Consider the following 24,877-nt stretch of genomic DNA (forward strand, 5'->3'; position numbering starts at 1 on the left):
TGCAGATCAGGCTTGTCAAGCTGATGGGACGGTAATTTCCAGGGTTGGTGGAGGTACCGCCTTTGTGAAGTGGGACCACAGTTGCCGTACGCCACTCCTTAGGCACGTATCCTGAGGTGAGGCTAAGATTAAACAGCTGCCCTAACTGCGGGTTTAATTCCTCATTGAGTTCGTGGAGCACACAACCGGGGACACCATCTGGTCCCATGGATGCTGTGTTTTTTGCCTTAGAGAGCAGTTCTCACCTGAGCGTTAGAGATGTTTGGGGGGCTACAATCCTCTGGTATAGATATGAAACATTGATTTTTTTTTTTTTTTTTTAATTCCTGCTGCGCCAACCCTATCCCTCCAGTGATCAAATGGCCTATTTATTCTCACCTGGGACAAAAACAATAGTGGAAGATCATCCAGGCAACCATCAAGGTTTTCTGATGCTTTCCTAAGTTCTCACTCCTTAGTCCCTATGTGAGTGTTACGCCTCCCCTCAAAGCAGATGTGCATACGCCCCTACTCAGCTCCCAGGAATCTACAGTTAACTGTAGCTTTGCACAGCCAAATGCATGCCCTTTTTCCAGTGCTGGGGAGTTTGTTAGCCAGGTTTCGATGGATGTAAAGGCTTCTTGGGTCTTAATTTGAAGTTGTTGGAGGGTCGGGGCAGAGCAGATCAAGGTGGAGTCATCAGCGTATTGAACCAGGTTTGCTAGAGGGGTGGCTTTGTAAAGATTTGAAAATATAGTGAAAAGTAGGGGTCCTATGATTGATCCTTGGGGGTACTCCTAGTTTTACAGGAAGTAGGGGGGGGGAGTTTTTCCACTGAATAGCTTGTTGGCATTGGGAGAGAGAGTCCTATAACCATAATAGAGTGGGGGTAGTTAGTTTTAATTCTGAGAGTGATGTTATTAGTTTTGTATGGGAGACTGTATCAAACGCCTTTGATAAGTCAAGGAAAACTGCAGACACTAGTTTGTCGTTGCGTTGTATATTTTGCATATTTACTAGGTTACTAAAATGGATGAGTGCAATGGTGGTGCTATGGTTGGGGCGGAATCTGTGATGAGTTTCGCCAAGAAGATTGTTGGAAAGGAGATTTGTTAGGACCTGGGTGTGGATACATTTTTCCATTATTTTAGCCAATGAGGAAAGTATAGCTATAGGGTGGTAGTTTGTTAGGTCATTGCAGTTGCCCCCTTTTTGAATTTGTATAATGTAGGAGATTTTCCAGAAAAGTGGCACCTTTTGCTCTGAGATTGATCTGTTAATGATTAGAGAGACTGGGTTGGAAATGGCTTTGATGGCTATTTGTAGTAATTTGGCAGGTAGTTTGCCTACTGCAAAAGTGGTGGATTTAAGTTTGGTTATGTGTCTATAGATGGTGTAAGTTGGCACAGGTTGAAGGGTGAAGGAGTTAGCGTTATTTGATAGGTTATATAGTATAATGGGGGTTAAGGAGTGTGGGTCTGTTGACAGCTTTAATATAGAGTTGGTAAAGAACTCATTGAATTGGGTGGCTGTGTTTATAGAGGTGGTGTCTATGTTTGGATGAGGAGTTGGTGATTTACCTAGTTGGAGAATGTTATATTGTTTATATACAATCTAAGGCTGAGGATGTGTAAACCTTTTTCTCCCAGTATCTGTCAACAGTTCTGCCATCATTGTCAAAGGCTTTGGTTTAGGCGCAGACAGTTGTTCGAGCTAGTGATTTTAGATGGAATTGCTGCAAGGTTAAGTTCTGGGGCTGTAAAAAAGATAACTATGAAACTGTGGAACCTTACACAATTAGTCCACTTTTCTAAGAGCAAGTGGTTGGGTATCTAGGGAAGTATTGCCTGCACTGAAGGCATCCTTAAGTGCTACAATAACTGGGGGAATAGCAACTGGCTTAGGGGGTCTCAACCTGTAGAAGGGTCATAGTACCTCCATTGAGTTTCAGAGAGGTCTCCAAGCTCTCATTTAAACAAGTCCTTCATTCTATTGAAAGTACCAGAGAACAATCCCTCCACAGGGGAAACTGAAGAAATTTATTCAGATTATGGTCTCCAATTTTCAGGTGAAGAAACATGGGAAGCATATTCTAAATGTACCTCCTCTATATCAGAACATGACTCAGTCTGGAAGAGGAGGAGTAGTCATCTATTTTTGAATGCGTCTGGGCTGAAGACTGGGATGTTTAAAATATTTTAAATAACCCGTAACGATCTGTGGGATGCCTCAAAAAAGGAACACTGTTCCTTCAGCATATTCAATCCTTCCAAAAGAATGACTAAGAGGGGGTTGGTGGGAGGGCAGTTAAAGTATGAAAATGGACAACATAAAAGGAATGCTATGGTGAGTACATAGCTTCTTTATCTGATTATGTCAATTTTCATTCTTTCCTCAACTCTTGGGACAGAGTCCAAAAACTGTATAACAAAATGAAAAGACCACAAATTCCAAAGGAATGAAACCTCAGACATCACTGGAAAATCCAACCAAGTTTAATATTCACAAACATTAAGCACGAACACTAGGTTAAGCGCTTTCATCCATCAATGTCAGGACTTCATCAGAACAATCCCTATACATAACCCAACCCTTTTATATAGCTACATTTTCAAATTTTCAACCAATTATCCTATTAATACAATATTTATCTAAAACAGCGGCCTCAATAAACAAAATACTTTGTTAAAACAATAATTTTAAAAAACATTAAAAAAAAACTTCTATCCTAGAATATGCTTATACTGGATATAACATTTTCATTAATATGATTAAAGCCAATCGAGCAATGGGGATGAGTTATCATCACCTATAACAAAGATGTTGGCATGGTAACCCAAGTGATTAAGAAAAATTGGGGGTTATTACAAATTGACCAATATGTGATTGATAAGGTGAGACCACTCCCCAAGTTTGTTTTTAGAAAGGATAAATCCTTCAAAGACATTTTGGAGATGTGTAATGAGAGAAGTGCAATTAGTACCAGTAAATTGTTGGGTAACTGCGTGATATGTATACTTACTGTACACACATTTTGGAAACTAATGACAAATTTTGTTTGAATGGGAAAAATATATACATACAGGGTCATGTTAACTGTTCAAGCAAGAATGTGGTCTATATGGCAAAGTGTATACAGTGTTAGGTGTATTACACTGGAAAAACATGTAGGCAGTTTAAAGAAAGAATAAGGGAACATTTGTCAGATATTAAAAAAAATGTACTAACGCTTTAAGTAGACATTTTTCAATGTATGGAGGACATGTTTTTAGTGTTGCAACAGATAGTCAAGGATCAGCAAGGTAGAATCCTGGATGTGCACCTGGATATATGAGAGTCGAAATGGCAGTTGCATTTAGATGCAACTAGCTATCTAGGCATTAATGAAAATGTTAGTATTTCAAGTATACTTAAGTTGATGCACATTCTAGGATAGAAGTTTTTTTTTTAAATGTTTTTTAAAATGATTGTTTTAACAAAGTATTTTGTTTGATACAGCTGTTTTAGATAAGTATTGTATTAATAGGATAATTGGTTGATAATTTGCAAATGTAGCTATATAAAAGGGTTGGGTTATGTATAGGGATTGTTCTGATGAAGTCCTGACATTAATGGATGAAAGCGCTTAACCTAGTGTTCATGCTTGCTGTTTGTGAATATTAAACTTGGTTGGGTTGGATGTTCCAGTGACGTCTGAGGTTTCATTACTTTGGATCCTGGGGACAGAGTCCCCACAGCTACCTAAACCCCAGCAGGACTCTAAGGATATTCCTGAGTCCTGAACTAAAAGCTGCTCTGCCCCTAGAGACCAGATCTAATTTGTACTGAGCAATAAAAAGTTATGAGGACTGACCCAAGTTGCAGCTGTACAAATGTAATCTAGATAAAGCTGAAGCAGCCATAGATCTTGTGGAATGTGCTCTTGGTGGGTTGGGTAAGGCTATCCAATTTTTATAAACAAAGGTAATAACAGTCAACCAATTAGCTAACAACTTTAGAAAAGTTATTTGCCCAATTTTTAATCAGAATAAAGTTACAGTTCTGTTTTTTTTCTGAAATCTTTTGTTTTAAGTAAACTCAGTCTCTGAACATCTAAGAAGTGTACCATTCTCCTTTAATTGAAAAATTTGGGAAGACTGGTAGGTTGATAGTTTGATTCACATTAGATTCTGACACCACCTTAGGAAGAAATTAAGGAGCTTTAGAAGCCAAGGCCGGCAATTCAGAAAGCTTTCTGGATGAAATAATTGCTAATAAAAATACAGTTTTCTAAGATAAATATTTTAGTTCCATCTTAGCAATAGGCTCAGAAGGAGACTGGATTAAATCTTGCAATACTACATTTAAAACCCAAGTGGGAGTAGGATCTTTAATAGGTGGTCTTAGAAGTTTTCCACTTAGAAAGGCTTGACACAATTTAGAAGATGCTAAAGATTAATTATTTACTCCAGCATGAAAGTTGGAGATAGTAGCGAATTGAACTTTAATGATAAAAGAGCTACCTCCTTCACTGAAGGTTGATACTACAAATTCCATAACTTTAGAGAGAGGAGCAGAAAAGGGATCCAATTGATTCTGTTGTGCCCAAAAAATAAATCTTTTCCATTTACTTTTATAAAGTCTTCTGGTAGATGCTTTGTGAGGTGATGATAGAATATGATGGACAGGGGAGGAGAGCCTGGGGTGTCTAGCAATCAAAAGAAGTGGAGAACCATGCGGTCAGTTTTAGGCCTGGAATGTCTAGATGAATTGAGTCTGTTGGGTGAGAAAGAAGGTCTGGAATTGGATCCAGGATTCAAGGGGGATGAAGATGAAGCCAAAGAAAAGGAAAACAAATCTGACAAGGCCAGTAAGGGGCAATGAGAATTACTGTGCCCTTCAAATTAGGATGTTTTATGAAGAAACTTGGGGATGAGTGATGTTGAAGGATAGGAGCTAAGGAGACCATGAGGGCCAGTCGTGAAGTAGAGCATCTCTTGGCGACTCCCCAAGCGGGGGGCTGAGGGCAAATAACCTGCTGCACTTGTAGAGAGGGAATGCAAAGAGGTCATAGCACAGTTGGTCCCATCGATGAAATATCTTCTCCTCCACCTTCATGTTGAAAGAACACTTGAGACATCAGCATAGACCTGCTCAACTTGTCTGCAATAATGTTGGTTTTCCCCGGAATGTGCACTGCTATCAAAAATCGACTGGATGAAATCGCTCATTGTCACCCTCAAAGCTTTACAACACAGGGGGTAAAATTTTAGTGGGAACTTCTTTGGTGGGGTCAATATACCCTGATGGGTAATCCTAATGACCGAGTTGGGCTGGCAGTCCCTGTGGTAGGGATGAATGAGGCTCAAGACAGAGACAAATGGGCTAGGGCAGTAACAGCCAAAGAAGGTGGTGATGTTCAAGTTCTAGGGATAGAGAAATCTCTCTCCAGTACCTTGAATGCAGAGTGCCTTGGACAGAAGGAAATTGACATCTCAGAAAGAATATATCTACAGATGGCAGGCGCTCTCCTCCTTGAAGGCAGATCACTTGAAAAGGGAGTATGGGCAGAGTTGTCTAACACCAAGGCTCCGAGGGAAGAGACAGCTTCGGCAACTTTGGAGTCAACTCCAACACCTTGGACACAGCACTGACGCTATGGCTCAGAGTGTCATCTGGAGCCAATCCACTCGGACACCACCAAAGTTGATGATACCTGCATCTTCAGATCAGATGTGAACAACTCTGTATCCTTCAGATTTGACAATACCAAAAGCATTGCTTGGATCAGAGGAGGAGCTAGTTGGGGGGGGGGGGGGTGCGTACTAAGATCTCCAGACCTGAAGTGGTCGGAGCAGGGGGGATTCCCTATTTGCATTGAGAGAAATTTTCTCATCATCCTGGAGATGTTCAGATTTGGACCCAAAAGTGGAGATCAGATCAGAAGTGATTCTTTCTTTTTGGATCTTTGGATCCAAAGATTGTTATTTTCTGTTGGAGGTTTCAAACAGAGTCGAAGCAGTAGGCTGTTCCGTTGCAATGCCTATAGAGGCACTCTATCTTTACCTTTATTCAAGGCTTATGTTCGCAATGGATTATACTACTTTAAGGTAACCTTAGTTACAACTAATTACTAAATGCACTTTATTTCAATTGGTTCTATACATATATTTTAAGAAATGTCATTTCCTGTTCTGCTGTTTGTCTGAGGAAGGCTAAATATTTGATTTAGCCGAAAGCGCTAACATTAATTTGGAGTCATTAAACGTCTGTTTATTTTACGAAGTAGTCTCTCATAGTGTTCTTGTTCGTTGATTTTCTGTTGGAGGTTTCAAACAGAGTCGAAGCAGTAGGCTCCATAGTTGTGTTTTCTGGAATCTCTCTACTCAGATATTTTAGGGGGATGAGCCCCAGAAGATTCTGGTGATTCAGGAGATTTAGAGGGCAGGAAGCCACTAAGTATTAGTTTGCAGTTATAGTCTATGATGGCCCTAGGGTTAAAACCTTTACAAATGTCACAGTTAGCATTTAAATGTGACTGGCCAAAACAATATACGCATTCTTAATGCATATATGAGAGTGGTATTTTGTGGCCGTAGGCTTTACAGTTTTTTAATTATGCTGGTTTCTCTGACATTATGACTCAAAAAAACACTACAATGATAAACAGATATTACACTTGTCTTAGCCAGAAGACTGAGAAGTAATAGCAAGAGGGAAAAGGAAATAACAGATAAAAAGATCTAGATAAACCAGAGGAATGAGGTTAGATCAACAATAGTAAGAAAGGGCAAATACTTGGAGGTATTAAAGGCAACTACCAGCAATAGTAAATCAAATAGCAGCACACAAGTACCTAAAAGGGAAAAAGGGAGGAAACAGTATTAGAAGCAGTAGAAGATTTATAAGATATTAAAAATATAAAAAAGAAAACATTAACTCACAAAAAAAAAAAAATCCAAAACAGATTAAGCACTTGAAAGCTACAACAGCAACCATGTCCAAACTACAAGGCAACAAACGAGATCTGAGATATGTTAGGGAGTAGAGCATTATGGGAAATGGAAGAGCTCGAGCGATTCCAGTGATCCATAGGTGGTTACTGGGCTATTAACCCGAAGGTCTTTATAAACCTAGCGGTGTGTGCCCAATATAATACTAGAGAAAGCCAATAACAATAGGATCTTGCCTAAAAACTTGAAATGTTAGTTAGCAACAACTGACCATACCTAAATGGGTCATAGGTGAAATCCCTGGCAGGAATTTATATTTTCTCATCCAGTCATCTAAGCTATGCTTAAACAGAGTCATAGAGGGGCTTTGTTTGATGTGAACTGGTAGCTTATTCCAGAGGAGTGGCAACCTCTGAGAGACATATAGGTCTTCACCAGCAGGTCCTATTTATGTCCAAGGTCAGGTCAAGTTCCCTGGAGTAGGTGACCCTTGTCCAACTTGATTTGTGGATGTGCAGCATTTCCATTATGTTTGGATCCAAGATTGCTCTGTAGGCCAGGCACAAGTCTCCTTAAGTAGTCTGCATGCTGCTGAATACATTTACAGTGACTTCAGTCTGTCAGTGTATGACATGTGCTGGAGACCCTGAATTTTCTTGGTTAGAAATCCAATGTAGATGTCCACCTACCTTCTTACCATTATGTCATCAACTTTCAAGCTGCGTCCTGTCAGTGAACCTACATTGTGTAGTTCATGTCTGGCAGGTTGATTGGTTTACTTGCAGCTGTCACTTAGAAGAGTTATCCCAGGTAACTCAAGCTGAGCAACTGGCTTCCGGCCAGCCATTAGCTTATCACCAAGGGCTGCTGGGCTTTTTATGGTGAGTACCCCCTGGTGTAGGTTTTCAATCCTTTTTAGAAACGTTCATAGCTTTTCACGAGCTAGTAAAAAAGTGGCAGATCGGATCAGAGGGTGGGATCCAGACCCAAACACTGAGGAACGAATGAAAATTTACATCAGATCTACGTTTTTTTTCATGACTGGGGTGCGGAGGTGTCCGAGATACTGCACTAGACTACAGCAGATTGTGCAACTGTGTGTAGCTGTTGGTTCTTGACAGAGTTTAAGGGAATTAAGCTGGCTCCTTCTAAGGGTCTCAGGTTTGAAAAGAAATGGGACACAACCAGATGCCATGTTCTTCATCTAAACCGAAACAAGCTGTGTGGGAGTTTTTATAAGATGGTCAATGTTCATACAAGCACTTCCCCTTTCTCTCAGACATGAACAAAAAACCAAAAAACATTTTTGCATAAAAAAGGATGTCCCCCAACAGATTACCTATCTGCCCACTCTGTCGATAATTAGCTGACTGCCAAACTACTGAAGATGTGGTGAAGTAAGACAGCCTGACTGGCAGCTTCGTCCATAAGAAAACTCTGAATTTCAGTGCCCATATATTTATTTTTTTTACTTACATGCTGTCATGCCTCCTTGGACATACTTGGCAGGATACGTTGCATATAGCTTAGGCTGCTGCAACAGTATCTGTTGATAATCAGACTTAATGTTAGATATACTTTATCACATCTACAAGGGGACCCTCACTGGTATGTCCACTATTAGATTTATTTCCTTCAGCTCAGATTTTGTTTTTTGGAAACTTCTCCTCATGGAGGTGTTTCTAGTACTGCCTCTCTCCATAACATTTACTGTTCTGGGATAGCGTAACTAACCATGGAGCCAGCCCCAGTTTGCCCTGAGTAAATAGACTTCCTACAAATCACGAAAAAAAAAAGTGGACTCCTTCAGTGTGTTAATATGCAAGTGAGTGGCAGAGAACTCCTGTTGTGTGCACAACCATCTGAAGTACAAGAGGTGGTCAGGAGCAAGTCCAGGACCGACCAGAGAATGTTCCCTCACTAATTAACTGATACAAGAACATATAAATTGTACCCAAAGGGTTGCTTGTGTAGTGGGTCTATATATGTGAATTCTAAGGTGGGTGGTCATGCAAAAGATTTCCAAGTGTCTGCTTGATCAGCTTGTGCGAGTTCACAATCCTGCCTCCTACAAGGTCATAATGCAGACATAGTTGACAACTTGACATGCACCATAACTGAGGCCCAATTTATACTAGTGCCAGAGAAAATGATTCACCAGCCAACTGTATTTTTTGGGGGGTGGGGTGGGGATCATGATGGGTACAACTCTACCCAAATGCGCACATCCTCAGGCACTCACTTTGCAGTAGTCTCATTCCTTACTGTACAGTGAGGTCATGCAGAAGTGTCTGTAAAGGGCAGCCTTCAGGTGAACCACACACGGAGGCAACAACACAAGCACATTACATGCTTCCCTCAAATACTTACAGGAACGTGTAGGAATGATAGGGAACAGCAAAAATCCATTCCACCCCATGCAGGTTAGCAGCTCTCATCTCACAGAATAAAGGAGCTATAGGACTGTCACCCAGGCACTGAATATGCTCATTTGGGAGGGTGGAGGCAGATAGTCAAGCAAAGCAATCTATTTTTTGAGCATGCAGTTGGTGTAGGGAGATTTCAGTTCGAAAGTGCAGGGCTCAGTTTCCAGCAATACCCCTAAAAGTTAAGAAAAAGAAAATTCTGAGTTATTACACTTGATCTGGTAGAGTATTGCCTTGTGCTATCCAGGTGGCACTTCTGTCTCTCAACAGCCATATAAAAATGCATCTCCAGTGGGCTTTCTACCTCAGGCACTTGAACAATTTCTGGTGGTAGTACCACACTATTCCCCACTCACCACTGCTGCTGCTTAATATGCTTTATTCAGTTATCCTTTTTCTTGGTTCCCCAGTAGAGTTCAATTTTTAAAACCTTCTCTGCCCTAACCAATATATGTGGCTTGCTTTCTCTTGCTGTCTTGGACCAATAGAATTCCTGGCAAAACGTGTGGTGTGAGGTGGGGCAGGAGCAGAGACTTCTAAAACTGGCCTGAGGAAGACTGGTTACTTTCTAGCATGGTGTTATTCATCACTTTAGAAGAGTTTTTTCCTGATGCTGCCCCAACTGAAATGGGCCCTGCAATACTGGCTCAGTGGAATATTTGTACTGCACCTGTATCCTGAAACTGGATAAACTACACTGCACAAAGGCTATACTGCAGTCACCTTTAAGCAAGTTATCGGTTGGGCTGTGGACAAAGCCATCGCCACCACCTTAACACTGCCTTGTCCATCTACTCACTTGCTCTCACTCCCCTAGCCAGCTCCTCCTGTCTGGGTCACTGGTTAATTCTGGGACAACGTTAGGGCTCTACGCTGTGGAGCAGGAACACTGACCTTTACTAATCCCACATATGAGCAAAATAGACTTTGTGACTGACTGGTTAAGGTTTCCTGAAGTACCATCACCAATAGCACAGACAAGGAGTACTTTACATGCAACTATGAAATAACAGTTCTAAACAAAACCACCTGCTAAGACTCAGAGTATATAAAAAGATAAAAGGCTGCTGGTTATAAATTCTTACCTTAAAATAGTTTGGAAGGCTTCTTCATCTACTCCACAGTCTGGATCAGACAGTCTGCTAATTATGTCTGGCACAAGATTATATACAGTATTACCCTGTGGAGCACAAAAGTCTAGGTTTACCAATTATTAAGCATTACTATAAAAATGCTACTTTAGCTGTAAAAGTAACTACCATAACTAGATTTACAAGGGAATCTTGGCCAGCAGGTAAATGCATGCAAACTTCTAGGCATTGTAACAAGATCATTAAATAAAACTCATGTTCAGCAATTCTTGCTATGAAAAACTGCATGGGGGCGTGGCCAAGATGGTGGCTAACTAGCAGCTCAAAGTTTTTGCTCTGCTTCTTATTTTTCTGAAAGAATTTTATTTTTTACTCAACAGAATATTGATTTTTAATAGAATGATTTACTTAAACCAGTATAGATACTTTTCTGAAAGAAACAAATTAAAAATTGGAAGCAGCATTTTAATTTTTCCTGTTAGTGTACTTTTTGACTGTTAATCATGAGTCACTCAAAAGTGAACTCAAGAACATTCCATAAAAAAGGAACTTCAGTCTGTTATTGGGAGTATCCAAGAACTATTAAACTAGACAAACTGGAAACAAAAATGGATTATATAAAAACGCAAAAAAACAAATGGACATTCTATGAAGTGTTAAAACTGCAATCTACTCAGATTTCTTCAACTGAAGATGCAGTGACGGATTTGGATGGAAGACTGACAGAAACAAAGTCATACAGAATTTTTACTAAAGCAAAACACTTTTATAGAGAAGGTAAAAGATATAGAAAGCAGGTCCCGTAGAAATAACATCAGCATATATTGAATCCCAGAGGAAGAAGGGGACAACTTGATACTTTTTTAAATACCTGGTTGTGCACAGCTCTCAACTTGCAAGAAGCTCTTTCATTTGGCATTGAAAGGGCTCACAGATCCCTTTCATCATCCTCCTTAAAGAAGGACCCCTCCAGTGCCTAGATCCATTATTGTTAAACTACTGTCCAGTCAAGAGAAGGACTTGATTTTGAAGACAGCCTGGGCTAACACACCAATTAAGCTAAAAGCAATGCAGATTTGACAATGACTACACTTCATTAGTTATGACTAGAAGAAAAGTTATACCTTTTATCATAAGCCTGAATAAAAGACATAAAAGCTCAACTTGTTTTTCCTGCAAAACTAAGGATCTCCTTTCCAGATGGTCAGAAAATTTTCAACACCCTAGAAGAAGCTGTGGAATAAACTAAGAAAAATAAACTATTTGACTAAATAAAAACTACAAGCAAAGGTGCTTCGTGGTTCTGTAGTTGACAAAATAGAAGATATGGATTGGGCAAGCACCAGTTTAAAGACATGCGTCTAAAAAGAATTGAACAACAAAGGACAAAAATTCAAAAAAGATGAAAGTAAAGCTTTATTTTACATTATTTTGTCTTATCTAAATCTGATGTCATTTGACAAGCAATCAAAATAGGACACTATACAACTGCCACCTAATAAGGTAAAAGTATTATTTTATTGTTGCTATTTCCTTATTTCCAGTTTTAAATTCTGTTAGAAAATGCATGATAAAATGGAAAACTATCATATGGTATCAGATTACAATCTTGAGCTTTTAAACACACATACATATTGTAAACACACTCTCCCTTTAATACATTTTCTAAGATGTCACAAACTTATGCTTGCATTGATGTGTTTCATTTCTGGAAATCATTGCCAATGAGACGGGTGCCATAATGACTGCAGTAAAGGTTTGTTATACTTTATAATTGTTTAAGGTAATGGGTAACATATCCAAATAACCCTTACTCACTTATTTTTAAACTAATTTGATTTACTTTTCTTTCCCTTCTCTATATATCTTCCTTCTGTCTGTATTATGTACTTCTGCATGCTAACAGAAGCAATGTGTCCAAATAGTTAAACACAAGTCAGTACATATTAGTTATATAGATTGCTTTAATGTAAAATTTTAATTTGTGTAAAACATCCTTTTTTCTTTCTCCCTCAAATTATATTCATATTACTTCCATTTATTCATTCCCTCAAGTTTGTGTATTAAAATATGGGTTTTTGACATTTTTCTTAAAAGTCCTTTTTTTTATCTGAAACAAACTAACAAGCATGTGCTGTTGTAGGATGGTAAATTAATTTCAGCTCTTATCCCAGTCATTTTCCCACCCTTACTTTCAAATTTCAAGCAATAGCAAAATATTTTATCTCCAGCTGCCTAATGACAGCTTTAGTGTGCATTAACTGTGTGGATTCACCAGTTACATCTTTAATGAACTTTGACCTTGCTGTTTCAGGAAATAAGAGTAACATTGGAACATACAACCTCATGGAGCTATTATAATTTAAACTAGCTCCAACAATACTTAAAACATGCTTGCTTTCTTTACAAGCTCTAATAAGCATTAAAAGGAAAAGAAAAAAGGAAAATGGCTTGAATAAGTGACGAACTGCACCTTTTACGGATAGTAAGTAAGCCGTTTAGTAAAACGAGTGTTTTTCTTTACTTTCATTATATAAATGCATTATCCCCAAAAAAAGCAGCTCTAAAAACTTGGTGTACGACTTAAGCAGTAACCCTAATTAGTACACACATCGGATATGTACTATACAAACATGCTAAAACTAAAATGTATATAGACATTTCTATTAGATCTTGTGATTCTGCCAAACATCCAAAGTGTTTTAAAGTATTATGATATTTCTATTTATATCTGATAAAACATCTCCAGCACAATTCTTTGCCTAATTGATATACTTTTTGATATTTCTAGAATGTATTTTTGGGGTTGTGTACTGCTGTTTTTTCCTCATTATTGTGACTCAGTAATATCACTGGAATTTATTTCAGACAGACATCTGGCGTGCACACAGCAGCAGCTATAATGGTCAGAAGGGGGTGGTAGGCATTGACAGACTAAACTGACCTTGTTTTCCCAGTTTAAACAGTCACTGTTGGGCTTTGCAGGTCTAGTACGAGTTTGCAGGATTAATGGGATTTTTTGCAAAGCAGCCTATAATACTTTAATTTGTGACAGTGTGTGTGGAATAGAGAAGATACACAACACATGCTCCTTTTTTTACTATTAAAAATGTCAAAAGTCCACACAGAGATGGCTATAACTGTTTGGTAGGGGTGAGAGGGGGGCAGCTGTATGTAGAAAATAACTGATCACCATGTTTTCTCATTTTAAACGGTCACCAACTTTCTTTGAAAGAAAAATAGAAGTTATGTTCTTACCATAACGTTCCATGTTAGTTGTCTTCTTCTCGCCTTCTTCTTGCTGGATGGGTTCGGAGCCGACCTCGGCTCCGACTCGGCCACTGTAAAAGCTCGAGAGTTGGTTCCACCGGCTCGAGGCTCCCCTTATATCCCACAATGCTAGGCGAGAGTTACCTCAGATCTCGTTTGTAAGCTAACCCCAGCTTATAACAGTATAACTGCAAAACAGAATCCACCTCTAACAACAGGAAGAAAGAAGGGTGACCTACATCCTGAACCAAGAAATATGCATAATAGCATATGACTAAGAAAGAGGTGGTAGAAAGAGAGGTCACGATCACAACTCCTCTAGGTCTGTCCAGGCCAGGGGGAAGGAGGGTGGGACGCAAGAAGAAGGCGAGAAGAAGACAACTAACATGGAACGTTATGGTAAGAACATAACTTCTATATGTTAAGTTGTCTATCTCGCCTTCATTCTTGCTGGATGGGACCGCGTCCCTAGCACCTTGTCCCGGGTGGCCTAACGGAACAGACTCCTGAGAACAGTGGAACCAAAATTAGCTCTATGCCTAGAAGCTAAATCCAACTTATAATGGGAAATAAAAGTGTGAGGAGTAGCCCAAGTAGCCGCTGCACAAATGGTGTCAATAGGCAGTCTGTCTTGGAAGGCTAGAGAAGTAGCCAAAGCTCTGGTGGAATGGGCTTTAGGTTTATTAGGCAGTTTTGGTGTCTAATCTCATAAACAAGGGTAATCAGAGATGTTAGCCATCTGGATAATGATACCTTTGAAACTGGAAGTCCCTTTCTGCTTTCCGCATAGGAGACAAACAGCTGATCAGATTTTCTGAATTGTTTCGTCCTGTCCAAGTAGTACCTTAATTGACGATGAACATCCAGGCAGTGTAATTTTGTTCAGACCTATTTGAATACTCTGGGAAAAAGACAGGAGGTCAATGCTTTGGTTTAGATTTGATGTTGAAACCACCTTAGGCAAAAGGACGGGTTAGTTCGTAAGGAAACTCTGTCCTTATGGAACAAAAGATAAGGAGAACGACAACTGAGTGCTTGAAGTTCTGAAATTCTTCTAGCTGATGTGATAGCCACCAGAAAGAGAGTTTTCCATGATAATAATTTCAAGGAACATGAAGCTGCAGGTTCGAAAGGGGAAAGAATCAAAGAAGCAAGAACTAAATTTAGGTCCCAAGGAGAAGGAGGATTTCTTATAGGAGGTCTGAGAAGAAAAACTCCTTTCAAAAAGGCTTTGCAAAGTTTGTGGGACATTAGGGCAGATTCAGAAATGCCCACATGAAACTTAGAAATAGCTGCCAATTGAACCTTAAGAGTAGATGGAGATGAACCTGCATGGAAGAGTTCAGCTAGAAAATCAAGGACTAGTTGGATGGAAGCGGTGAAAGGATCTATGTCCTTTCCTTGTGCCCAATATGAGAAGCGTTTCCACTTACTCAAATAAATCTTTCGAGTGGAAGATTTATGGGAAGCTATCAATATATCTCTAACCGAGTGAGATAAATGAGGAAGCCTGGCTACGGTTGGAACTGGAGGAACCAAGCAGTGAGGTTCAGAGAGGGGAGGGAGCGATGAAACTGACCCGATTGGTGGATCAAAAGAACTGGAACTAGGTCCAGACTCCACGGTCGCTCCAAGAGAAAACGATGTAGAAAGGGGAACCACACTTGTCGAGGCCAGTAAGGAGCAATGAGGATCAATGAGGCCTTCTGAGCGATAGCTTTCTGTATTACTTGAGAGATCAGAGGGAAAGGAGGAAATGCATACAGAAGTCCCCGGGGCCAAACTTGGACTAGAGCGTCCCTGCTGGGTTGGCCTGGTAAAGGGAATAGAGTGAAGTATTCTCTGCACTTGCTGTTTTGGGGAGTAGCAAAAAGATCGCAGCAAGGCTGACCCCACTTGAGAAATATCTCTCTCACTACAGAGTCTTTCAGAGACCACTCGTGAGGCATGAGTATAGCTCTGCTCAACTTGTCCGCAATGTGATTGGACTTCCCGGGGATGTGCGTTGCTATCAGAAAACGCTGAGAAGAAATCGCCCATTGCCACAGTCTGAGTGCTTCTCGACACAGGGGGTAAGATCTGGTTCCGCCTTGTTTGTTGATGTACCACACTACAGACATATTGTCTGTCTGGATTGCAATCGTTCCTAAGGGAAGAGAGTCTTGAAGGGCTTGCAACGCTAAAAGCACTGCTCTCATCTCCAGAACATTTATGTGCAAGTGGCATTCGTTTGGTTGCCATGTGCCCTGGACTGTCCTGCCCTGATAATGCGAGCCCCACCCGATCACCGAGGCCTGCATTGTCAGAGTACCAAGCGGAGGAGGTGGAACAAATGGTCTTCCCGACAGGAGCTGGGGAAGACATCCACAACATGAGATGCTTTTGCACGCTTGCGTGATCATAATGGTGTGAGACATTGGAAGTTCCTGGTATGACCATTGAGAAAAAAGCATCCACTGAAGGATCCGCATGTGGTATCTGGCCAATGGGAGGAGAGGTATGGCGCTGCCATGATTCCCAACACCTTTAGAACTAACCTGGCTTTGGCTCTGTTGTTGTTGAGAAGAAGTGACACCAATTTGTGAATGTCTGATATCCTTTGGTTAGTTAGCGTTGCAGACATGTTTATAGTATCTAAATTTGCGCCTATGTAGGTAATAGTACGACAAGGCGACAAAACAGACTTTTCGCAATTTATTGAAATACCCAGTTTTGACAAACGCGAAAAGTATAATCTCTGGCCATCAAAAGGAGATGCTTGGTGGGAGCTGTGAGAAGCCAGTCGTCCAAATATGGAAACACCTGGAATCCTTGTCGTCTCAGGTGAGAAGCTACCACTGCCATGCATTTGGTAAACACCGGGGCAGTGGTGAGACCAAAGGGCAGGGCCCTGAACTGAAAATGACTGGTTCCCAGCCTGAAGCGGAGGAATCTTCTGGAGCGTCTGTTCATTTCTATGTGATAGTACGCATCCCGAAGGTCTATAGAGCACATCCAGTTTCCTTTGCCCGAAAGGGGAAGAATGGATTGCAGCGTGACCATCCGAAATCTTGTTTTCTTGACTGATTTGTTCAAGACACTGAGATCCAAAATCGGTCTCCAGTCCCCTGTTTTCTTTGGAACTAAAAAGAACCTTGAGTAGATTCCGGATCCTTGTTGGTCTGCTGGCACTGACTGAATTGCTCTTTTTGCAAGCAGTTTTGAAATTTCCAAAGCTGCTATATCCCTTTGAGCGGGTGGAACATCTGGAAGGGATTTTTTTGACTGATTTGGAAAACGAAGAAAGGGGATAGAATAGCCTTCAGAAATGGACTGTACCCATTTGTCTTGAGTCAGGGATAGCCAGGCTTCTGGGTACAGTGACAATCTTCCCCCAACTGCCTCCGAAGATGGGCAGTCGGGCAACACCTCAGGGATGCTGAAAGGGCTTGTCAGGAAAGGCTTCCCGATTGCCCTGGTTCTGGACCCCCTGCCCCTAGGGGCGTCTACCATTGTTATTCCCACCTATGCCTTTGGTAGGAAAACGACTCTGTGCGTCAGGCGAAGTCCCTTGAGATTGTTTACGGAACCACATCTTCCCACCCTTCTGGCCTTTGGGGTAAGGCCTAGAAGGAGTCGAAAAACGGACTCAGACGGCAGAAAGGGTCTTGCCATCAGTCTCGCACCTAGTCAGGGTTTCTTTCACTTGAGGACCAAAGAGAGATGATCCATCAAAAGGGAGTTCGTGAAAGACGTCTTGAAAGGTTCCACAAAGTTGCATAGCCGCATCCAGGCGTGCCTACGTAAGGCTACCCCTGTCCCTGCGGCTCTGCTCGCTCCATCGGCCGCATAAGAGAGGAGGCGCATGGAGGAGTTGGATATGGAATTAAGGGTAGCCAGCTGCGTGTTCATTTTCTCTTGGAAACCCGCAGCTGTAGGGTCCTTTAACATTTCACTCGCTTCCTTGATCAAGTCCCTTTGAAGACGAGTGAAATGGTACAGGTAATTCAGCGAACGCATGGTAAATGTCGCTGAGGAGAACATCCGCTTCCCGTACCTATCCATGGACCTAGATTCCTTGTTAGGTGGATGGACAGGCACTGAAGGATCAGCCAGTTCCTTCTTTGTGGCGGCAGCTACCACCATAGCATCCACAGAGACTCCTTTTGATAAAAATTGCTTGTCTGATGGAGCTGTGATGAATTTGGAGGGTCTCCTGGGAGTGGGGTCCACTGAATCAGGAGCCGTCCATGCCTTCTTAGCAACCACCTGCATGAGGGGGTCAAGGGGGACACCCAGGAGGTGGAAGGACGAGAGCCAAACGCCTCAAGATACACAGATTCGTCCTCCGAAGGGTTGAGGGCTGGCCAATTTCCCCTCTGTTTCAGGATCTCCAGAATGTCTGCAAATGAGACATCTTCAGAAGGGGAACGGGGGGAACCCTCAGAATCATCCAGATCTGTGTCCGACGTGATAGACTCAGGTGAGTCAATGTGCTTCCTCTTGCACTTCCTCTTCCGAGGAGGCTCTTCTGCCAAATCAGGAGAGGCCTCGGAAGAGGATGAAATCCCCAAAGGGGGCTCCTGAGGAGCTGGCTCTCTGCGGTCCGGGATGAGGGAGTGAGTCCACTTACCCTGAGGCAGCATAGAGGGAGGGGCTGACGGAGCCGACTGTGGAGTAGAGCCAGGCTCTAACACACTCCGCATGACCTCGAATGCACCCCTGTCAGGCAGAGCCAGAGGTCCCCGCTCCGAGGGGCTAAGGACTGCCCTCGGCACCTACACTGATGGCTCCGAGGCCGCTGTCGGCGCCGAACTCACCAGCCGAAGCACCGAGAGGAGAGGGGGTCGGACAAGGGTCCGATGCCACTCACCCCCTCGGAGCCGACGAGGGAAGTCCGGCGCCGAGATTCCTCCAAGGAAGAAAACGGAGCCGAAGACAATTGTCTCGGCTCCGAAGTGACCACAGTCTCGGTTCCGACACGACCCGGCTCCGAACTCAAAAGAGTCGAAGGAGGAAAGAGTTGATGGACCGGGGCAGGCACCGACTGATGAGTCGGGCTCTGAAGCATCTGGGCTAGTGCCTCGGACTTAAGTAGTCGACTCACCACCCTCTGAAGGTCATGATCGGAAAGCCTCGATGACCTAGAGGAATGAGATCTTTGGCTCCGTTCAGACAGCAGGGGAGATCCTGGAGCCGAATGAACGGAGCCAAGAGAAGGTGACCTAGACCTCTTTCTGGTTGTCGGCTCCAAGATCTTGTCGGAGCCGACACGGGTACCTCGATAACCTCGGCCCCGGCCGGAGCCGAGGAAGCCACAGAAACTGTGGACTGAGTCTTATCGGCTCCAGCCGGAGCTGATAAAGGCAAAGGTTGAACAACCTGAGGTCTCGGCTCAGAAGCCGGAGCCGAAGACCTCGATGCCTTAGAGGGCTTCCCTGTTGAAACTGACAGGGAATCCTCTGGCTTCAACAAGCCTCTCAGAATCAACTTGTTTTTTCTTTCCTGCAGGACCCTGGGGCTGAAGCCATGACACACAGCACAGGAGTCCTGCAGGTGCAAAGGCCCCAGACAATAGACACAAGAAGTGTGAGCGTCTGTCAGAGACATTTTCTGACAGCACGCATCACACTTCTTGAATCCGGAGACCTTTGCTTCTTTTGACATTTCCCTAACTGACAGGTGTACACTAACACACACCCAAACACACAGTTATACCCTGTCAGCAAAAATTAGTAATACTAAAAATAATAATAATTTTAGCCAAAAATACTAATACTTAAGTACAAAAGGTTAAAGCAACTACACAAACACTCCCTAGGGAAGGGAAGGCCAAAGGAAGAACCAACGGTTCTTTTAGTAAGAAAACGGGGAAAAATAGGGTCGGGGAAAAAGTCTCAGTGTTCTACACTAATCTAGGAAGAAATAAGTTAAAAAGGGGAAAAAAAGAGTAACTTTTTTGAAGAAAAAGCTAACACTCACCAGGAACCGGTAGAAGCAACCAACCTCGAAGCTGTAGCGGCAAACGAGATCTGAGGTAACTCTCGCCTAGCATTGTGGGATATAAGGGGAGCCTCGAGCCGGTGGAACCAACTCTCGAGCTTTTACAGTGGCCGAGTCGGAGCCGAGGTCGGCTCCGAACCCATCCAGCAAGAATGAAGGCGAGATAGACAACTTAACATGTGTGCATTTGCAGGATTACTGTGATTGTGCAATGTAGTTTGGAACACTGTAATGTCCAGCTACTGTCCGAGTAGATTAGAGCTAATACATATTACATAGCTGTCTTTTTTTAATCACCATCACCTGAAGTGCATACAGGCATAGCTATAGTGGCTGGGTGAGAAGAATGTTGTCTGATGAGGAGTGGAAGATACCTTTTGAAAATAACAGACTCTTTTTATTGTTTTCTCAATTTAAATGGTTATTAAAAGACAACTGGTATCACAGAGCATCCAGAACTCCAGAACTTCAGATCTTCGGGAGGAGGGGTGTGGTGACCCCCTCACCCAGAGACTCTATAAATGCGTTTTGTTACAAGGTTAGTAGTGGCCTTTGTTCTGAACCCCACCTAGTCTACAACTGACCCTGATCAATGGTATGTAAAGACTATGGCTGTAGTTGGTATAGGGGAGCTGGCATAATTTCTTTAATTTTCTTCTCAGACCTCAGAGGTGCGCACATGTCACCGTGGGCTATGCTGGGTTGGGGACAGAATGGCCATCCTTACAAATTTCAGAAGTGTACACAAAGGGTCACTGTCTAGGAGTAACAAGATGGAAACATTACGGTGTTTTAAAATTTTTTTAACTTTCTCTCAATTAAACAGACGGTCTGTCTTTTGTGACAGAGTAAAGAGGCATGCTGTACATATGTAGTCTTTCATGTGACACTTATTTCTTAATGTATTTCTATGTAGTAGTAATGAAGATTTTATAATAGTTACAGATTCTGATCAATGCATAGCATTTACTCAATAAAATTAATACCCTTTAACACTTTTTGTTGTTCATTCAACGTCTCATTACCTAAGAAATCATAAAACAGACTGATATTCATATGTTCTGATTTAAAATAATTTTCATGTATTTGCAAGAGTGAATACTCATCATATATAATTCAATATTTCTTTTAAGTAGCAGTAGCACAAGCTAAGCACGGGTTTTACTACTTTAATATGGTCTGGTTGAGGAGTGTTTGGATAAATTATTTATCCAACCAGGAATGTTATATTTCATGACGAAAGGTTCAAATACTTTCAGTTTTGTTTATGTCTGGTATCATCTATGTCCACAATAATTTTTTTTGTAATATAATTTACTTTTTACTTAAGATTTTTGTCTTCTAGGATTGAATTTGTTTTTCAACTTGCATGTTTATGTAGCTTATCTTTAAACATCAATGGTCTAAATAATTCATTGAAAAGAAGCAGTTTAAATAAATTCCTAATGTCAAACAAAGCTCTATGTTTTTTTTTACAAGAAACACATGCGATTAAAGAAGACATAAATATAATATTCTTTAAAGATTATATACTGGCTGGTACATATTTTAAGTAAGAAAGGAGAGGCACAATGATCCTTTGAAGACGTTCCATACCTGAACCTAAAATCATACACACATTTACTGATAAAGATGGTATGTTAACAATAATTGCAATTAAAATCAGTAAATATTATACACTAGTTAATACATACTGGATTCCAGGAATCTGTGCAAAAATCATTAAATTATTGGACACCACTACTTTGCATCGTAAAGGTGAATTACAGCAGGAGACTAATTGCGTTCTGTTAGAAGCTGACATGACTAAAAAAAAAATCAAACTATCATCTTCAGCAAAACATTTAAAAAATGTCATCAATGATCTAAATTTATGCAATATATATTGTTTGAAATCTGCTAATTCATTACACTGTACACATTATTCATTTTATTTTGGTACCCAAACTACTATAGATTGTGTTCAACTCTAACAGCCTATACTCCAAAATTGGCAATGTATTAACATCTTGCCCATTATCCGATCATAATGCCATTTCATTTAATATTACCTTTAAGACTAATAATTTAATCAATAACTCTAGAATTCCAGCATATATTACTCAGCTGAAAGGTTTTTAAGGAATGGTTTATTACAGAAATAAATCAATTTGTGGAAAAAATGACAATGGTGAAGTTACTGACATCATACTTGGGGATTTTTAAAGGCCTATTTGTATGGGAAAATCAAAAGTTGGTATGTTAATAAGAGGAAAGAATGGAATAAAGAACTAAAAACTTCTAAGATAGATAACTTAAAAATAAATATAAAATTTAATTACACAAATATTAATCTTGAATTAAAATTATTAAATAAAAAATATCTAGATACAATGCAACATATAATCTCAATTCAACTAGAAAAATTGAATATTTGTTCCTATTCAGTTAATCCCAAAAGTTTCTATAAACTAGATACAAGATCTAAGAAAAAAACAACACCAATTATATTAAAGATAAAGAATAAACCAAAGGGGGTAGGAGGAATAACGGATTTAAATGATACATTAGAATATTTTAGAAGTCATTATGAAAATGTCAATAACGCCTTTAAAATTTTAGATAACTACTACAAATAATTTTTTGAATATACATCAAAAATTAGAGAACAAGCAAATATTGATAAACCTATCTTATTAAAAGAAATTAAAGATCAAATTAAAAATATTAAGACAAATAAAGCTCCCGGACTTGACCGATTAATCCCTGAAATATATAAACATATACCAGATAATATTGCAAAACTTTTTGCAGGATGTATTTGAAAATATCAGAACTTCACAAGTTATTCTACCATCCTGGCATTACACCCATGTTTCTCCCATTCTTAAAAAATATAGATAGTAAGCTCTGTTCCTCTTATAGACTTGTATCCTTATTGAATTTAGACTATATATTATGTCCATCCTTGCCAGAAGACTAAATCATATAATACCACGATTAATTAAGGCAGACCAGACAGGTTTTATTTTAAATAGAAAAGTCCACAATATCAGATTAAACATTTTAATTGACTTAGCCAACAAAAAGAAAATAATAATTAGTTTAGATTTAAATAGAGCTTTTGATTCTATTAGCTGGTCATATCTATTTAAAGTACTTAAAAATATAACTTTTCTGAAATATTAACCTCATCACTAATCTGTATAATTCTTATTCATTTGTTAAAATTGGTTCTTTTATTTCTAAACCCTTCAAAGTTTCAATGGGTACAAAACAAGGTTGTCCTTTATCCCAGTTATTTGCTTTTGCTATTGAACCTCTTGCAAATTCTATTAGATCTAATCATATGACCAAAGGATTTCAAACGGATGAGAAACTCAGCTAGAATATTAAGTTATTCGCAGACAATATACTAATAAGTCCTGTTTAAATCAAATTATTATTTCTTTAAATTATTTTGAAAAAAATCTTAGGCTTCAACTTTAACAAAAGCAAAACAAGAACCCTATCAATCAATAAAAAAAAATGATGATTTCCTAAATGGTTTACTGAATTCAATTGGAACAATACCTATATTTATTACCTTGAATTGTTAATACACCCTCAACAAGTACAATTCAGACTAACTACACAAACTTAAATATAGTCAAGTGTCTAATGGATGGAATAAGTCCTTTTTTTTACAATAGAACACACTTACTTTAATAAAAATGATTATTCTTCCAAAAATCTTATTTTAGAGGCATTAATATTTCTTCCCATAAAAAAGATTAAATACGCTAAATACCACTCTTCTTAAATTTCTTTGGTATCCTAACAGGCCAAGGATAACTTCTGAATAGCATACTAAAAAAGCAGGGAAGATGGAGGGATAACCTTTCCAAATATGAACTACACACAAAATCCAATATTATAAGCATAGTAACTTTATGGTTAAACTCCTCATACAATTCTGCATGGAAATCCATACACGAGAAATTAATTCAAAATAATAAATATAACCTAATTCCTCAAAACCTACTAGGAATTAATAAATTCTATTGGACTTTAAAATATTAACTTTACAAATGATACAAAGATAGTTTTATCCATTCCACTAGTGGATTATATCATTCATATTTTCAAATCATTTACTGAATCCAATTATATTTTTAAGGACTTATCCTTCCATTATCTATAAGTATAACTACAAGTAACACTACAGGCTGTTTAGAAACATTCAATAAAAATAAGATGGTAGAATTCCAGAACAGGAACTTATTATTTTGGCATCCATTCTTAAATGGTAATGAAACTACATACGACTGAATATCTCTTCAAATACTCCTTATCGAAAAATAATTGGATAAACATTCATAGTTTTATAGCATATGTAAATAAAATTAAAATAATGAACTATTAAGAAAAAAGCATCTCTAAAATTTTAGGCTTCCTAATTAAAATTACACCATTTCATAATAAATTATATTTATTGGTAATGTATAGGACTATGAACCGAATCTGTAAATCTGAATTCATCCTTTTGGAATTATTCTACAAAAATAAATAGATCAGAGTTCTTGTTAAACAATAAGAAATTGATATTAAAATCAAGTTATAAAAAGTACAGTTTTGTACCTACCATAAATGTAGATGTTCGAAGATCCACATTGCTGCAGTCCTTACACTTGGGTAGTCCGCTGTCCTCGGTCGGCCCGAATATCAAAGTATTAGGCTGACGTCGGTCAAGGCGCTTAAGACTGACATCAGGACGTCAGGGTACAAATGCGCATGACCGACGTCATATCCTCAGTCTTTTCTTGCCCCAGATGTCAGAAGACCCTAAACAGAAAGGTCAAAACCAAAAGACAGCAAAAAACAAACAACCACCCTTGTACTAACCATATGTACAATATATACAATATTCACAATATGTACAACCCAAACCACACAACCGCCTCTAACTACAGAGGGGAAGGAGGGAGGGTAAATTGGACTGCAGCAATGTGGATCTTGAACATCTACATTTATGGTAGGTACAAAACTGTACTATGTTCTTCATCTCACATTGCTGCAGTCCTTACACTTGGGTAGAATCCCAAAGCAGAGATAAGGGAGGATGGCAAAACTATAAAGCAGTAGGAGCTGCCAAAATGCCCTGTAAAATTGCAGTGTCAAAACCAGCCCTCGATTTAGAGTAAAGTGGAAGGTGATAATGCTTAGAGAAAGTATGCAC

General features: G+C 39.9%; 1 protein-coding gene across 1 annotated transcript in view; it reads right to left on the reverse strand.

The window, feature by feature from the left end:
- Positions 1–24,877, reverse strand: part of NCAPD2 (non-SMC condensin I complex subunit D2) — a 1,714,408-nt gene that overhangs the window by 242,357 nt on the left and 1,447,174 nt on the right. Inside the window, exon 27 of the mRNA XM_044079588.1 lies at positions 10,423–10,517. Coding sequence (XP_043935523.1) covers positions 10,423–10,517 — 95 coding nt within the window. The remainder of the gene's footprint in view (positions 1–10,422; positions 10,518–24,877) is intronic.

Source organism: Protopterus annectens, chromosome 8.part0 (assembly GCF_019279795.1).
Source record: "Protopterus annectens isolate FY-2018-M chromosome 8.part0, PAN1.0, whole genome shotgun sequence".
Classification (NCBI taxonomy): domain Eukaryota; kingdom Metazoa; phylum Chordata; order Ceratodontiformes; family Protopteridae; genus Protopterus; species Protopterus annectens.